This window comes from Stegostoma tigrinum, chromosome 23, assembly GCF_030684315.1.
Source record: "Stegostoma tigrinum isolate sSteTig4 chromosome 23, sSteTig4.hap1, whole genome shotgun sequence".
Taxonomy (NCBI): domain Eukaryota; kingdom Metazoa; phylum Chordata; class Chondrichthyes; order Orectolobiformes; family Stegostomatidae; genus Stegostoma; species Stegostoma tigrinum.
In genome coordinates, this window is record NC_081376.1 from 33,219,263 (window position 1) to 33,238,153 (window position 18,891).

Consider the following 18,891-nt stretch of genomic DNA (forward strand, 5'->3'; position numbering starts at 1 on the left):
TCCAGCATCTGCAGCTCCCATTATCAGTTGATCTGCACATGGGTGAAGATTTAAGGAGTAAGACCAGTGACAATGGAGAAGACCCACCGGGTGAGAGAAACATTGTAGGCATCCTAAACTGATATAGTCCACTTTGCCAGCATTTTGCCCAAATCCCTCTTTACCCTTCCTATTCATGTACCAGATACTTTTTAAATACAGAATAACTTGGAATGATAAGCTACCAATCTTTATGCTGCATATGACTGAATTTTTCTGCCCTTTCAGATTCAGACAAGTGTCTTGCAAGATTCTAAGCTTGCATTGGGCAGTTCTGCAGATATTTGAGTTGGTATAACACTTGGATAGCAATGATGAATCATTGAGATAAACCATGTCAGGGTAATGTTTCTCCGACAGCAGTTTCTGGGTTACTTTACTGATATTATCAAACTAATTTTGGCATCAATGAGAAGTGCAGCTAAACCTCTCCAGAATAATGGGTACCCACTACTCCTGATGGTCACTCATTCATCCTCAATGTAGTGTGGGTGTTCGTTTTTGTTGCATGTAGGCAACTTCAAGTTTCTCTGAGTGAGATTCCTCATGACTGCCTGTTTGAGCATGCGACATGGAGACACTTGAACTTCATGGTCTAGATATCTACACAGAGCTAAACAGTGAAGATTTTGGAAAGATCTTAGATAATAAAGGATATATTGATCTCAAGTGGGGTACACTGCATTTTTATACAATTCTGGTAAATCTACAATGAGTTAAATGATCAGGATGGGTTGCAGAAACTGGCCTTGTAATCCCTTAAATTTTAGAAGGTTGAGAAGTGATTCAGTTTAGGTCTTTTAAAAAAGAATTTGTTACAGGTAGTTATGGAAAAACTTTTTACACTGTTGGGCTGAGTAAAGAACAAAAGAAATAATCTTAAAATTAGAGCCACGTATTCAGGAGTAAAACCCAGAAGGGCATTCATACACGAGGGGCTTGACGTCTAGAACACTTGTTCTTTCAAAATGTTGTGAATTTTGAAAGTCATTGGAAATTTTAAGACTGACAATCAGCAGAATTTTGACTGATAAAGATATCTAGGGATATGAATCAGAGGTGGATAAATGGGATTAAGTACAGACACCTGTCTGAATTTCCCAAAATACAGGCATGTGTGTGTGGGTGTGCGTAAGTGTTGAGTGAGGGTCTGTATGTGTTGTGCATCCATGTGACTGCATATGTTTTGAGGGTGTGTTTTGGGCACATGTGTTTGAGGTGGGTTTGTGCATTGAACGTGGGTGTGCATATGTGCACGCTGGCATGTAGGTGAGGATATGTGTTGGGGTATGGGTGTTTGTTTGTGTTGGGCTGTGGGGTTGTGTTATAAGGGTGTGGGTGTGTTGGGGATGTGTTTGTCTGTGATGATTTCTGTGTGTTGCATCTTTGTGGCCATACCTGCACAATGGTATCTAGGTTCTGTCTCGATGTAGTGGATGGGCTGTTAATGACTGAGGATGGTCCCATTGTCACCACGGTAACTTGATGCGAAGCTGGTGGGGGTGGAGTCTGCACTATGACAGTTGGATGGTGAGTTGATGCTGGGAAGACATGCGCTGGCAGGAGCTGAGAGTTAGAAAACAAAGAACAATTATTAAATATATTGTGTCAGTTAAGTGTTGCTTATTAACCTTCCACACAGAACCATAGTTGACAATGGCTAAAGACTCACACTTATGGATAATTAATAAAGATTTTTGTTCTGATTTAAAAAGGAGGCATGACCCTGTTGTAATAATTAATCAATTTTACTGAGAATGCATAACTCAAGCACTAACGAGGCAAGTGCTGACCTGGGTCATAAGATGGGATTCGGGTTCCTGTTGCTCCTCCTGCTGAAGGATCTTAGTTTGTTCCTGATGCCGTTGCTGCAGCTGTACTTGTTGTGCAATGGCCTTTAGTTTCTCAGGGTACATGTGGGCATCCAGAGAACGAACCTGCCAACAAATGCACCTCATCAATCTCCGAGGGACAGGGAAGAGCTTTGCAGAGATCAAATTACAACAGGCTCTGTGAGGAGCTTGATCTCTGATACACATACACGGTACCCTCACCACTTCCTTGTACCATTCCACTGGTTACAGCTGTACCATTGTGCTTTGTTCATAGGGACTACATCCAATGTGTGCGCCATTTAAGAGTACAGTAGTACAGTGACTAAGGTCAGAGGATGAATGATCCTGAGGCCTTGGTTGTTGATCAGGTGACATGAATTAAAATTCAATCACAACAACTGGGGAATTTGTATTCAGTTAATTAAATAAATCTAGAATAAAAAAAACTTGTGGGGCAATGGTAGTGTCCTTAACTCTGGGCCCAGAGGCCCAGGTTCAAATCCTACCTGCTCCAAAGTTATGTAATAACATTTCTGAACAGATTGATGAGAAAAATAAAAGTTAAATAATAAAAAAAAAGCTCGTATCAGATGGTGGTCATGAACAGCCAATTGTTGTGAAATCCCATCTGGTTCACTCATACTCTTTAGTGGAGGAAATTTACCATCCTTATCTGGTGTAAAAGCATTTCCAGACCCACAGCAATGCTGTTGATTCTTAAAACACCCTTCAAAATGCCCCAGTATGTCAATCAGTTGTATTCAAGAAGACAGTTCATCACCACCTTAAGGGTAACAAATACTGGCCTTGCCATCAATGCCCAACTTCATGAACGAATGGAATAAAAGGATAATATGAGGCATTGCAATCAACTTGACCTCCCTGACCAATATCCAAGTGATCCAAGGGATTGTGTTGCATTCTAAATCAGGATCCTAAAGCAACTGTAATCAGTGGACTCAGCACAAAGTCCAAATCTGAGACATGCTGGCCTGTGTGCCTTACAACTGCACCTAGCGCTGCTTGCATCTGTGCGAAAGCTTCAAAACAAGTTCTACCAACCTGTTCCTCCAACATCATCCTGACCGAACGCTCCTTGTCCAACTGCTGCCGAAGTTCAATCATTTCCCTTTTCAGGTCCTCCAGCTTCTCATCCTCCCAAACATCTGGGGAGCCAATCCCTTCATCTTTATCCTCTGCTCGTCTCCGCTTGGGGGAGGAACCACTATACTCCTGGAAGACAAATCTCTGTTAAACTTAGAGCCAGCTAATCCAGATTAAACTCAGACTCAGATGCAGGTATTACCAGCGAACCAAATCACCTTCAAAGTCAAAACAGTTGTGGGTTCACAAACACATCTTAAGCATAAATCCAGGCTGACACTCCAGGGCAGATGAGATGTTACAGGTGTTTACGGGTATTCTCCCATTTGTCTTAACCAATATTTATCTTCCAAGCAGCGATCTTGTCATGCACCTCATTGTGGTTCGTGGAAGATTGCTTTATTTAAATTGACTATTGTCTCTTCAGACACAGTATTTCCACACAATTACTGTTAAACACCTTGTAACCATCAATCACATGTATCTGTCAAAAATCTGGGAGCAGGGAGATGGAGATCATCAGGAAGGTAATGTCACTGGATTAGTAATCCAGAAACCCAGGCTGATGTTGTGGAGACATGGGTTAGAATCCCATTATGATAAATGGTGAAATAGAACTCAATAAAAAGCTGTCCTAATGAAAACCATTGGTGATTAATCATTAAAAAGAAAGCCCATCAGGTTCACTAATGCCCCTTAGGGAAGGAAATCTGCCAACCGTACCTGGTCTGGCCCACATGACTTCAGATCCATAGCAACGTGGTTGATTCTTAAATGCCCTCTCAACTATAAATGCTGGCCTAGCAGTGATGCCTTCATACAATGAATAAAAAACCTTCAGTCATGTCCAATATCAAGAAATGCTTCATGACAACCAAGGAAAATGGAGCAATGGTGGAACACACTTGAGAGTTGAATGGTCTCCTCCTATTTATGTGTAAAGCACTGACTTCAAGGAACACTCACCATCCAAACAGAGATGGACAATGTGTATTCATGATAGCTATGGTCAACTGTCCTCTTTGCGTTTGCTAATGTCACATTTTTCACTGACTCTCTGGAGTCTTTGATGCAGCAGCCAGTTAAACAGTCCTATGTAGTAAGGCCAGATTTGAGACTTGCAAATTTCACTGAGTTGTCCTTCATCCTGTTGTCAAGGTTGTTGCTCCTTTGCCCAGCACTTCTTGTCTGCAGGGCGACATGTGCCCACCTTGAAGAGCCTTTGGTAGGTGCAGTATGCAGTTCACCACCAGCATGAACCACAAGAACCTAATCAAATTGTGCCACCGCCAAATCTACCAAGACACATAAACACATTGATTCAGCACGGTCTGTGTCTAGCAGCATCACTGGTATCCCAGGAAAACATGGCCAATAGCCAGCGCCATGTCATTTCATCCCCCATCAATTCCAGACAGACTGCCCACCTGAATGAAACGCTTCAGCTGAGAGTTCTGTTGAAGTAGCCGCGTTTTCTCTTGCTCAAGTGAAAAGATATATTCTGCTGTTTGCTGCAAAATGGCTGCCTGTGGGGAAGAGAAATCAATATGAGCATCAACTGCATCCCTCGAAGCAGCTTCAACTTCATGACAGAACTGAAATATCACCAACGATTGGGAGTAAACTGCCTCATAAACAAACCTGATGGATCGGATTTTCTCCAGGGACACATTATTTTAAATAGTTGACAACAGGACCCAGTCAATTTTTAGCAATGAAAGCCTTTTTTCCAATCATTCAGTTGGGCTGATTGGCTTTTTCACCATTGAAACCCATGCTGTATTATCCATTGACCAAAACGTGGGAGAATATATTTAAATTAAGCCCCTACCCTCGCCCTCTCCAATTCCAAGCGACGTTACCCATTGTCTGATTCACAGTGGCTTATCTATGTATCTCCACCCTCTCCAAAGTGACCCCTCCGACAAACAGCACGTGGATAGGAGGTGAGGACCAGTTTGTGCCTGACCTTGCTGAGTTTCTCCCCATCCGTGTGTGGTATCAGTGTCTTCAGGGACTGGAACCCAGCATTGATGCTTTGCATTCTGCGCCGTTCGTTGCTGTTGGCGATCTCTCTTCGTATCCTCCGTTCCTGGTCTCTCTGTGACTCCTGGGTCAGTGGGATATTAGCCAGGCTGGAATAAAATACCAAGACAGTTATAATATTATTTTTCCACTCACTTTATATCAATTCCTCTTGCAGTTGCTCACTTAGGTGACGATTAACAAAAATTGAAATTGCTTGAAAGGTCACAAGACTCAAAGTTAATTGTTTTTTCTATGCTGCCAGACCTGCTGAGTTTCTTCAATAATTTCTGGTTTTGTTTGTTTCAGATCCCCAGTATTTATGCTTCTTTGTTTAATATTAGATTGAAAGAAGTAGAAGTAAAAATGCTGCTTCACATGGAATGAGTGTTTGGGGCCTGGAGAATAGAGGAGGTAAAAGAGCGAGTGTTTCACCTTGTGAAATTGTGTGGTAAGGGACTGACGTGTTTGGGCTGATTGGAGGAGTAGACCAGGTTAAAGAGGGAGTGGTCGTCCTGACATGCTGACAGGGAGGGAAAGAGGAGATCAGTTTGTTGGTGGTGCAATTAGTGGAGGGTGATCTTGCGAGTACAAAAGGTGGATAGTGAGGACAAGGGGAACCCTTATGTGGTGTGTAGTGGTGGAGGTTCAGGGCAGAAGTGCAGGGAATGGGTTAAACATTGGTCAGTGCCCTTTCAATTCTCAGCTGAGGGACAAGAAAGACATGTTGAAAGTACCATAATGGAAAGCAGCAGCATCAGAACAGATGCATTGGAGACAAACTATGACAATGGAATGGAATCTTTACAGGAAGCAGGGAGTTGAGGAAGCAGTCAGAAAACAAAAAGTTGCCATGGCATCATTTTGGGATTTTTAAAAAAAATACATTAAAATTGATAACAAAAACTGTTTCTATTAAGTGATTAGGCTGGAATTATTATTTCCTGTTAGGGATGGTGGAGAACACAAAGGTGTTACAACTTAGAGTGAGACACATTCTACACTTTTGCCGGAGAAATGTAAAACATGAATTTACAATAGCAACTGTCAACAGGAAATACATGCAGATGCAATATCTCCATCATCTTAAATTGATATTTCCTTTTAAAATAAAAAAGGAATGTTACTAAACCAAAAAGCTTAATTCTGCAATATTCAAAATTTCAGCCATAAATTGATATGTGGTCTTCAACCACACCATTTTCTGACTCAATAACAATTAAACATCTCTCACTCTAATCTGTTCCTTAGCCTGTGCCATACATTGTTACATTTCACTCAGCCAGATTTGTATCTAAGAACGATTATGCTACAGAGTCAAGAAAGTGGAATTCCCTAGGGTTCAGTACGAGGACCCACTGCTTTTCTTGGTCAGTATTAATGACCAAGGCTCAAATGTGTGGCATTCCCCCTTTCTCACTGAGGAACCAGAGGGGGTCTACATGAATAAATTTTTAAAGACGTCAGAAAAAGTTAAGAAAGCAGTGAGTAAGACACTGTGAGCATTATAAATACAGCCATAGAGGCAGGGAACAAAAGTAAGGAAGTTATGACAAGTGTTTAGAAAACATTGAACATAGAACAGGACAGGACAGTACAGGCCCTTCGGCCCACGATGTTGTGCCGACCTAATATCCTACTAAGATCAATCTACCCTGCATTTTACTATCCTCCATGCCTATCCAAGAATTGCTGAAAAGTCTCTAAAGTATCTGACTCCACTACCACTGCTGGCAGCACATCCCACATGCCCACCACTCTGTGAACAGCCTAGCTCTGACATCTCCCCTATACTGTCCTCCAATCACCTTAAAATTGGCTGAGTCTCACCTGGAGGGTTTCATCTAGTCCTGGGCACCACTTTGCGATGGTTTGGCAAAGATACAGAAAACATTTACTAGAACGGGACAGAGATCAAAGACATTCTCAATCATTCCTTGGATTTGATCTGGGCTGGCAAGGGCAGCCCATTATAAATAGTCTTTGACCACCTTCTTGGGCTTCTGCGTACCATGAGGTGTTGGAACTTTCTTAGTTTTGACATTTCTGCAGCAGTTTGGTGCAACCGACTGGCATGCATGACCATTTTGGAGAGCAGTTAGGAGGCAGCCACATTGCTGTGGGTCTGGAATCACAAGTCAGCCACACCATATAAGGGTGACCAGTTTCTTCCCCTGAACAGAGGAGTGGAGATAGGCCATCAACGCTGTCAATCAGCTACATCACAGCTGGACAGCTACCTCAATGCAACTTTCCTGCACTAACCCCATAGCACCAATGCCATTAGTCTCCAGAAACTGCCCTGACTGTGCTCAATGATTGAACTACCACAGCTTTAGGAGAGGGAATCCCAAAAAGTCACAACTCGTTAAATAATTCTGCTTAACCTGAGTCATAAATGGGTTACCCATTATTCGGAGTGTTTGTTTCCTGGTTATAAATTCACTACACTTCGGAACTATTTGATAAAGAATTTTTACAGGATGGTTGTACAAGTTTCAATGAGATCTCATTCTTTAAAACTCTACAGATGACTCAATCTCTTCTCATAAAATAACCGCTCCATCCCAGGGATTGATCTGGTGAACCTCTGCTACTCCCCATATTACAAGTGTATTCTTTCTTACATAAGGAGTCCAAAACCGTACACAAGACTCCAAGTGAAGTCTCACCAAGATTCTACATAACTACAACAAGACATTTTTACTTCTTTACTCAAATTCCCTTGTAATGAAGGCCAACAAATCATTTCCTTCCTAATCACTTGTTGTGCTTGCATGCTAACTTTTAGCTACTCCTTTAACAAGATACCCAGATCCCTTTGGCACCAAGTACTTTCCAATCGTTTACCATTTAAGAAACGTTTGTCCTTGTTTTAGAACCAAAAGTAAATAACTTCATAATTATTTGCACTATATTGCATCTTTTATGTCTTTAGCCAATTCACTTAGCCCTCGTCTGTCCCCTTGAAATGACCCTGCTTCCTCCTCAAAATCTATAATCCCACCAACTTTTGTGTCATATTAGTAAATTTGGAAAATTAAAATTGTTCTGTCTTCAATTAATTTGATTCACTCATATCAAGAAATGACAAAGACACTGGAATCTACAAAAGCAATGAGTTATAACAACATTCTAGCAATAGTACTGAAGAATTGTACTTCAGAACTAACCATGTCCTATCTGAGTACGGTGTAACATTGGCAACGTTGAAATGTACCTAGGTATGTCCTGTTCACAAAAAGCAGAACAAATCAAACACATCCAATTACCACCCTATTAGTTCTCATTTGATCATCAAAAACAAAAAAGGGAAGAATGGAAGGAGCTGTTGACAGTTCTTTCAATGGCACTTGCAAAGGAATAACCTGCTCACTGACACCCAGTTTGACCTCTGCCAGGGACAACTGGTTTCTGACCTCATTATAATCTTGGTCTAAACATGGAGAAATGAGCACAACTCTAGGAGGTGAGAGTGATTGCCCATGACATCAAGCAGTATTCGGTCAATTAGGCATCAAGGAGTTCTGGCAAAACTGAAATCATTGTTGCTGCACCAATGGGAATCAGGAGGAAACTCTCAAATTGGCTGGGGTCAAACTGGCACAAAGAAAGATGGTTGTAGTTGTTAGAAATCAATCATCTCAGCCTCTGAACGTCACAGTGAGAATTCTTCAGGATAGTTCACTTCATGAATGTCCTTTGTTGTTCAAAAATGAGGATGTTCGCTGATGATTGCACAACGTTCAGCACCATACATAACTCCCTAGATACTAAAGCAGTTGTGTCCTTATAGCGTCATACAGCACAGAAACAGACCCATTGGTTCAACCAGTCCATGCCAAACATAATTGCAAACTAAATTAGTCCCATATGCCTGCTCCTGGCCCATATCCCTCCAAATCTTTCCTATTCATATAATTATTCAAACGTCTTTTAAACGTTGTAACTGTACCCACATCCACCACTTCCTCAGGAAGTTCATTCCACACATGAATCACCCTCTGTGCAAAAAGTTTGCCCGTGTCTTTTCTAAATTTCTCTCCTCTCACCTTAAAATGTGCCCCCTAGTCTTGAAATCCCCCACTTGCGGGAAAAGACAGCTACCATTAACTCATTATTTCATAAATTTCTCAGGTCATTATAGCAAATCCTGAACAATATCCTGGTTTGGAATTACAAGAGGCAATTAACACAGTGTCAGGCAATGGCTGTCCCCAACAACAGAATCTAATGATGATATTCAATATTTTGCCATTACTGAATCCCCATTATAAACATCTCAGGAAATGCCACTGATCGGAAACTGAACTGGACAAGCCCTACAAATACAGTAACTCCAAGAACAGGTCAGAGACTATAAATTCTGCAGCAAGTAACTCATCTCCTCAATGCCTGTTCTACCATGTGTAATGGAATACTCTTCACTTACATACATTGATGCACTTTTAAAACACTCAAGAAGCTCAACACCATCTAGGACAAAGCAGTCTGCTTGACTAGCACTTCAACTACTGCATTCAACATCCACTCCCTCCATCACCAATACACAGTAGCAGCTATGTGCACAAATCTAAAAGATGCACTACAGAAATTCGCAAAGACTCCTTTAACACCCACCAAACCCACATCCTATCCCACTTATAAGGACAAGGGCAGCTGGTGCACAGGAATGCCATTATTTGCAAATTGTCCTCCAGCCACTCACCACCCTAGAGAACTATATCATTGTTCCTTCATTGCTGCTGCATCAAAATCATGGAACTCCAATACATACAGCCTTGTTGGTGTCCCCGCACCCAAGGACTGCCAGAGCTTAAGAAGGAGTTTGCCGCCACTTTCTCCAGGATGATTTGGGATTGACAATAAGTCTGGCTCATGGGTATCACCCATATAATTTGTGCACATTGTGAAATGTTGTCCCTTGCACCAATCCTTGGAATACCTCACTAGTAACAGCTTGCTACGCTGAAAATTATCCATTCATCCTTCCTCTCTGCTTTCTGTCTGTTAACCAATTTGCAATCCTTACTAATATATTAGCCCCAATTCCATGCACTCTGTTCTGAAGGAGATTTGAGAATCTCAGATTTTTACAAAAAAGACACCTGGTAATTTTGTTTTAATTCCCCAGTTCTTCTGATGGAGCATTACTAGAATACCGAACAAAAATAGAAATTGCTGTTTCTGATATACAGCTTCTGCAGTTCTTTTGTTTTTCTTTTTACTAGAATACTGAAATTCAACGAAAATTTTTAATGACCAATCTGCTAAGATTACTGTTGGGGGCCAGTTAGCTCCATTAGCTGTGATTCAAAACACCACCACTTGCATGGTTTTAATTCCCATTCTGGCTGCGGTCAATTTGGAACAGGCCTCCTAACTCTGTCACACAGCAGAAGGTAATGGCAAACCAAAATTGACAGAACTGCCAAGAAAACTGCTGAAGATTAAAAATTAGCTTCAATGAGCTAAGAAACTGCCTTTGGGCACAGCAAATATCACTCATTCATTGACACAAACCACTATACTACATCCCCTTGATTTACAAGGGTAGGCTGGAGAACTTGGAGCTGTTCTCCCTGGGAGGAGAGGTCTGAGAAGAAATTTATCAGAAATGTTCAAAATCATGAATGATCTCAACAAAGCAGACCAGGAGAAATTGTTCCCATCAGTGAAAGGTTTGAGAACCAGAGCATACTTTCTAAAGGTAATTGAAAAAAAAACAAACAGCATAAGGATTTTTTAAAAAATGAAGCCACTGGTTAAAATCTGGAATGCATTTCCTCAGTGAGGCTGAGGCACCTTTAACTGTATGTTTCAAAAAGGAATAGGATAATTATCTGATGAAATAAAAAAAAAAGCCCTACGGAGAAAATGCAGACGAGTGATACCGAATAACTCTCAAACAGCAGATATAGATATATTGAATAGAATACCTTCCTTCTGCACTGTGACCATTCTAAACTCCAGCAAACAATACAAAAGTACCAAACACTAACAGGATGCTTCAAAATACCACAATGGTGCTACTGTCACATGCAGAATGAAAGTATAATAGAAAAAAATTATGTACAAGTAATGTCTACAAGTCTCATGCTTAAAGGTCCAGTGAACACTTCTCATCACAGTAAAACCCCCTCTCAGATCCTACACAGACCAGCTGGCAGGAGTAGTCGCAGTCATCTTTAACCTCTCCTTCCTCTTGTGTGAGATTTGCACTTGCTTCAAGAAGACCACGATCACCCTAGTGCCAAAGAAAAATCAGTCAATGTTCTTTAATGGCTACCACTTGGTGGCTCTGACATCCATTATTATGAAGAGCTTCGAGAGCTTAGTAAAGACACGCATCAACTCCAGCCTCCCAGACTGCATTGGACCACGGCAATATGCTTACCATTGCAATAGGTCCATGGTAGACACCATTTCCTTGGCCCTAAACTCATCCCTTGAACATCTGGATAACAAGGACACCTACACATCAGGCTCCTATTTGACTTCAGCTCCGCCTTCAACACCATAATTTCAACCAAGATAACAAGGTGTGGAGCTGGATGAACACAGCAGGCCAAGCAGCATCTTAGGAGCAGGAAAGCTGATGTTTCAGGCCTAGACCCTTCACCAGAAATGGGTGAGAGGAAGGGGGTTCTGAAATAAATAGGGAAAGAGGGGGAGGTGGATCGAAGATGGATAGAGGAGAAGATAGGTGGAAGGAGGCAGAGGCAGCGGAAAAACTGCTCAATATCCAAATGTGACTGGTATTCGTTAATGTGTGGGTGGAGGGGGACAAAGATGAGCCTTTTACTGAGGACTGACCGTTCGTCCTCAGTAAGGGGGAGATCTAGGGGGCTGGTAAAGGCTCGGCAGGGCTCAGTGTTGCTGTATCCTCTGGAGCTGCTAGCTGTGGAGACTGTGGGTGTAGCGATGGCCTGCTGTGTTCATCCAGCTCTACAGCTTGTTATCCTGGATTCTCCAGCATCTGCAGTTCCTAATATCTCTGATATAATTTCAACCAAACTCACCTCTAAACTCTAAGACCTAGGTCTCTGCTACTCCTCTCTGCAACTGGATCCTTGACTTCCTGGCCTGCAGACCGCAATCACTAACAATAGGTGCTAACAACACTTCCATGATAATCCTCAGCACTGGAGCTTCATAAAGCTGTGTATTCAGCCCTTTATACACAAGACTGCATGGCCAAATTCAGCTCTAACTCCATTAATAAATTTGCCGATGACATCATTGTAGTGGGTCAGTTCACAAACAGCGACAAGGCAAATTAGAAAAAAAGAGAAGGACAGCTTAGTGGCATGGTGTAACAATAACAATGTTTTCCTCAATGTCAGCAAATAAAGGAGCTGGTTATTGACTTCAGAAAGTGGAGTGGAGGATACACCCCTTTCTGTATCAATGTTCCTGAGGTGGGGATGGTTGAAAGCTTCAAGTTCCTAGGGGTTAATATCACCAACAATCCATCCTGATCCATCCATGTGGACAGTATGGTCAAGACCAACACTTCTACTTTCTCAGAAGGCTAAGGAAATTCGGCACGTCCACAATGACCTTGACCAATGTTTAATTAATGCACAATAAACCATATTCTTTCTATCTGGATGTATCACAGCTGGGTATACAAGTACTCTGCCCAAGGCTGCAAGAGATTGGAGTGTTGTGAACGCAGCCCAATCCATCACAAAAACCATACACTCCTTGCCTTGGGAAAGCAGCCAACATCATCAGACACCCCTCCCACTCCTGTTATACTCTCTCTCATCCTCTTTCCTCAGGCAGAAGTTTAAAAACATGTACCAGCAGATTCAAGTACAGCTTCTTCCTTGCTGTTAACAGACTTATGAATGGATCTCTCATATATTAGAGTTGATTTTTCTCTGCAGCTGTAACAATACATTCTGAATTCTGTTCTATTACCCTGACGTATTATGTAAGGTACAATTTGTCCGAATAGCACACACAAAAGAATATTTTTCACTGTATCTTGGTACATGTGACAATAATAAATCAACAGTTGTCTCATTAAACATTCCCAACGTATCTACATCATGATTTGGGTACAATGTTCCTTGTCTACTGTCCCATCTATCACTTCCGGGACAGATTAAATACTGACTAAAGCTAAACCTCCACCTTCACAAACCAAATACTCCCAGGGTAGCATAGGTTATATTATGCTGTGAACTTGATGACTCTGGTAGATTTAAAAACAGGATTAATGCATATATGAGGAATAAGGACTGTATGTAAATATAAAATCTGACACTGACCAGATGAGCCAATTAGCCTATTTTTCTGTTGCGGATTCTGTACAATCAGGTGTCAATGGTTGCAATGACAAGATGTAACTATCGGTCCTCAGAGATGATATCAGTAATCCAATAGGCAGCACTGACACTCCCACACAATCTATTCAACAACAAACAAAGTTTGGAAATCCAGACATTTGTAGGAATTACATCACAGAAACTGGCCATTCAGCCCAACAGGGCACCCTGCTCCACATTCAGCAGGTTTGGCAAAACCCGAGGCAACAGAAACAAGAGTTAATGTTTCAGGTTGATGACTGAATCCTAACGAAAATCGTCGACCTGACACTTTTGGTCTCCACAAATGCTGCCGGATCTGCTAATATTTCCAGCATCCACAGTATTTCGTTTTGAATCTTAATAATTCTTAATAATTCAATTGCAAATAATTTAAACATTAAACTTCGTCCGATTGCAATCCTGTACAATATTGATCAGCAGAGGGGATAGATTGGGTTAAATATAATTCAGAGTACAATCTTTCAGCAAGCAAAAGAAAACTACAATTCCCACACTTCCGAGCGGCCAAAATGGACTACAGCTCCCAGGTTGCCGCACGCCTGCTACCTCTAGCTGGGCTGCAGAGGAACAGGCAGGCCCAAAGCGCTCCTCGGCCCCAACCCTGGGACGGAAGAGCCGATCAATGCTTCATGTTGCACCTGAACAGTCGAGTAGAAGGGGATATCTTTCCAACACCCTCTACGTAGGTATTTTAACTCGGCCACCTTTCCGCAAACACCACCCGGAAAGCGACCACTTTGGACGCACGTGGGCCCCTGGGTGAGGAGTTTTATTTGGACAACCATTTGAGGGAAGGGGAGTGGGAAGGAGTGATCGGAAATTTGGTTTCCCCCTGTCCCTCCTTTAACCAGCTCAGGGAACGTGGCTGCAGCTCTTCCCACGTGGATGCATTTGGAACCTCCGAATGTATCCATTCCGCTTTGGAATGTTGCCTGGAGCCGCCGCGTTCCAAACCCCGAATCCACGTGGAACCCGTCCTGGCCGCTGCAGCCCCGTCACTCAGCAAACAGTAGCAACAACACCGCATGCCCCCCTCCCTCCTGGGGCTCTGCAAGCTCCTCCATGCAGACAGCAGATGGAGCCTCGCTTGTTAGTAGCAAAAGAAAAATGAGATATATATAAAATGTATAAATGGGGAGAGAAAAGTACACACCTACAGAGACCTCCTATCACTTCTTTCTCACTCTTCCTGAAATCCTGGAATGAAGGTACCTTTTGAGTCGGCACCACGAAATATTCCATGTCTTGCACCTGGTGAAAATAATTGTGCACAAATAATAATAATCGCCTTAAATAAAAGGCTGGCTGAGTTCTGGTTCTCTGTGTGTGTTTCCAGCTGATCGCTCTATCAGATGGTTGTAAATGGCGGGAAACAGCTGGTGCCTTCGCAGCACCGCCGCCTCCTTCCGCCGGGACCGGGATTGCATGTAAACAAAGGACTATGCGCCAGTCCTGGCCGAGCCCCCGGACAGGGTGCAAGCAGAGTCCGGTTTGCTTCTGCAAATTAGAAAGAAGGACGCTACCGGGGCCAACTGAGAGGGGAGGAAATGGGCAGTGGTCCGTTAAAGGTGGGTGGGGGGATATGTTTCTGCATACGCCACTACGTGTGTGGGGTGAAGCGGCTCATCAGCTGACGGGCTGGCAACGCCGAGAGGAAAAGCAACAGCTTCTGTGACATTGGAGCAGCTGAGAACACAGAGAGGCGCAAATCCAACCCCCGCCCGCCCACTTACTCCAACTCTGCTTTAAAGAGACACCACATATCATCTTGCACATTTCAAGGCAGCAATCAGGTCCTATTTTACCTTTGCCTTTTACCAAGTGTACTTAAGAGAAAGCTTCGATCTTGACCAGTGAGGAACGGACTGCCGGGGAATTCAAGGGAATGCAACACAAGCCCGAGAATTCCAATGTTAAAATATTATCGGCTTCTCTATCCTTGGAGCACCACAGAAAACGACATTTTTTTTCCTCTGAAAGGAATAGAAAATTGCAGAATTCATCCTGCCTATGAACACAGGGTAGGCGTGATGCTGCCCACCTACCACAAAGAAAGAATTGCTCAGAAAAAGTAGGATAAAGTGCCTGCCAAGCAGGTAGCCACAAAGTTCCATGCCATTGTTTCCTTTCGTTTGGACAATTCGAAGTGGGATTCAGTCATTTTTTTTGTAGCTTTTCAAATCCTAGGGTATATCCTCATTATTAGGGCAGTGGGCAGATTGACTAGATCTCGTCCTCCTTGCTAACAACACGCCCACCCCCACATCATCATCAAATACTTGTGTGGGAATTACTTAGTAAGCAACACTTTGATTAAAATTACAGATAGCAATTTTGTGACAGGATTACAAATCTATCGTTGCTACAGTATTTTGCATTAACATAGCACCGTTAAAGGCCCAAGGCAGTTTATGGAACGTTATGGAATAACATTTCATAATGAGGCACATAACATTATATTAGGTCAGATGACCTAAAATTGTGTTGAAGAGGTAGACTTTAAGGAGTGATTAAATGTGGGAAGAAATAGTAGAGAGGCAAAGGTTTATGGAGGGAATTCCAGAGTTTGAAACATATAGATAACCTTCTTAAATTTCCTAGCATATTCCTGGCTAAACCAGCATAGGCTCTCCATCCCTAACTGTGCTGGAGAAGCTGCTTTCTCAAACTCTTGCATCCTTAGGATGGGTATACTCACAGTGCTGTTAAGGAAGAAGCTCCAGGATTTTGAAGGAGCAATAGTATTCTTCCAAGTCTGGATGGTGTGTGGTTTCAATGGAAATTTACAGTTAGTGGTATTCTTATATATCTGATGCTTGACCTTTCTGTTGATAGAAATCATAGATTTGGAAGGCAGACTCTCTAAGAGTGGAGACCGGAGTGATGACAATCTGGAATTTCAAAAAGGCCAGGATCTGTGCTAGGAAGGGAGGTAATTAGAGAGCTTGAGATGGGATACACTTCATGGAATGGTTGAAAAAGACAAGAAGTTTCATATCGGTGTTATTTGGTGAGTGGGACTCAACTCTGCCATGTGTGCCAGAACTTTGAATGATCTCAGGTTTATGGAAGATAGAACATTGACAGCTGGTAAGAAGTGCATTGGGATAGTCATCAGGCAAAGTTATTCAAGTGGAAACAGGCGGTTGTAATGACGGTATAGGTGCACAGTAAGAAGCTCTTTTCAGTGATGTGAAACATTCAGTTAGTGAACAGTCTAGTTCCACCTGAAAAAAGGGAAAGAGCTGGAGTTGGTAGGTAGAAAAAGCAGCTTGTGTTGGAAAACAAAGATACTCACCATCACCTTGCCAATATTTAACTGGACAAAATAACTGCTTACCTGGTTCTGGATGTCCGAATAGCAGCCGGATGATTTAGAAATAGAGGAGGGGCTAACAGGTAGAGCTTAATGTCATCAATGAACATATGGAAGTTGACACCATGCTTTTGGATAACATTACCAATGAACAAATGAGAAAAAGAAAGGGTTGTGATGTTGATGAGGGGCATATCTGTGGAATATTAGGATGAAGAAATGTAACGGTTCTAGGGAAAGAGACAAGCTTATGAAAGGTCAAGAAAGTGTGGCTTAATGAATTGGTGGCTGTTGAGATATTGTGATTATTTAAAGGCTTAAGGTTGGATAGTTGGGAATTTGAGCTGAGGAGATTGTACAGGCATTGGTGGTGATCTTTCAGGAATCACTGGAATCAGTGAGGGTCGTAGAGGACTGGAAAATGACTCATGTAACTCCCTATTTAAGAATGGAGGGAAGCAGAAGACAGGAAACTATAGGTCAGTTAGCCTGACCTCAGTTTGGCTTACGTGCCTAGCAGAGGGGAATTCCTGGAAGCCTGGCATTCTGACCAGAACTCCATCAACTAACAAAACGTCTGCAACTAAACACACCGGCTCGGTGAGTGAGTCTACAACCTCATCCACAACCCGAGCTACACATCTTCCCAAAGTCTTTTTCTTGAGCCCTTTCTCAATTCAAGACTTTCTGACTCTATATCATTTCTTGTCATCAATGAAATTTCATTTCTTACTAAAAGGCAATCCTGCCCATCTGCTTATCCTTTCAATATGGTGCATGTCCTTGGATAAGACCATAAGACATAGGAGTGGAAGTAAGGCCATGTTAGTACCTAATATACAAACCATTGAAAAACAGAACCAGAATTGATGCTAACCAGCCCAGCCAACTGAGCCATATGAATAACCCCGGGACAGAACACCAATGCTTCACCAGAGGCGCTCTGACGATGTGCCTAGCATGGTGACAAAACGTCTGCAACTAAACACACCGGCTCGGTGAGTGAGTCTACAACCTCATCCACAACCCGAGCTACACATCTTCCCAAAGTCTTTTTCTTGAGCCCTTTCTCAATTCAAGACTTTCTGACTCTATATCATTTCTTGTCATCAATGAAATTTCATTTCTTACTAAAAGGCAATCCTGCCCATCTGCTTATCCTTTCAATATGGTGCATGTCCTTGGATAAGACCATAAGACATAGGAGTGGAAGTAAGGCCATTCAGCCCATCAAGTCCACCTCCGCCATTTAAATCATAGCTGATGGGCATTTCAACACCACTTCCCTGCACTCTCCCCGTAGCCCTTGATTCCTTTTGAGATCAAGAATTTGTCGATCACTGCCTTGAAGGCATCCAACGTCCTGGCCTCCACCGCACTCTGCGGCAATGAATTCCACTAGCCCACCACTCTCTGGCTGAAGAAATGTCGTCTCATTTCGGTTTTAAATTTAGCCGCTCTAATTTTGAGGCTGTGTCCATGGGTCCTAGTCTCCCCGCCTAATGGAAACAACTTCCTAGCGTCCATCCCTTCTAAACCATACATTATCTTGAAAGTTTCTATTAGATCTCCCCTCAAAATTCTAAACTCTAATGAGGACAATCCCAGGATCCTTAGCCGTTCATCATACACTAAACCTACCATTCCAGGGATCATCCGTGTGAATCTCCGCTGGACAGGGCTAGTATGTCCTTCCTGAGGTGTGGGGCCCAAAATTGGACACAGTATTCTAAATGGGGCCTAACTAGAGCCTTATAGAGCCTCAGAAGCACATCGCTGCTTTTATATTCCAACCCTCTTGAGATAAACGACAACATTACATTCGCTTTCTTAATTACGGACTCTACCTGCAAGTTAACCTTTAGAGAATCCTGAACCAACACTCCCAGATCCCTTTGCACTTCTGATTTGTGAATTTTCTCACCGTTTAGAAAATAGTCCATGCCTGTATTCTTTTTTCCAAAGTGCAAAACCTTACATTTGCTCACATTGAATTTCATCAGCCATTTCCTGGACCACTCTCCTAAACTCTCTAAATCTTTCTGCAGCTTCCCCAGCACTACCTGCCTGTCCACCTATCTTCGTATCATCAGCAAACTTCGCCAGATTGCCCCCAGTCCCTTCATCCAGATCATTTATATATAAAGTGAACAGCTGCAGTCCCAACACTGAACCCTGCGGGACACCACTCGTCACTGGTTGCCATTCCAAGAAAGAGCCTTTTATCCCA

At 42.5% G+C, this 18,891-nt stretch overlaps 1 protein-coding gene across 5 annotated transcripts in view; it reads right to left on the minus strand.

The window, feature by feature from the left end:
• Positions 1–18,891, minus strand: part of tfap4 (transcription factor AP-4 (activating enhancer binding protein 4)) — a 42,941-nt gene that overhangs the window by 1,987 nt on the left and 22,063 nt on the right. Inside the window, exons 1-7 of one of the 5 annotated variants that reach the window (XM_059654051.1) lie at positions 13,286–13,667; positions 11,164–11,250; positions 4,948–5,113; positions 4,406–4,504; positions 2,937–3,107; positions 1,833–1,976; positions 1,438–1,605 (exon numbers count right to left, since the gene is read on the minus strand). In XM_059654051.1, the coding sequence (XP_059510034.1) occupies positions 1,438–1,605; positions 1,833–1,976; positions 2,937–3,107; positions 4,406–4,504; positions 4,948–5,113; positions 11,164–11,189 (774 nt within the window). In that variant the 5' untranslated portion in view covers positions 11,190–11,250; positions 13,286–13,667. Of the gene's footprint in view, positions 1–1,437; positions 1,606–1,832; positions 1,977–2,936; positions 3,108–4,405; positions 4,505–4,947; positions 5,114–11,163; positions 11,432–13,285; positions 13,668–14,498; positions 14,973–18,891 lie in introns of those variants that run through there. The other 4 variants (XM_048551682.2, XM_048551683.2, XM_059654052.1 and 1 more) reach the window with 4 other exon arrangements.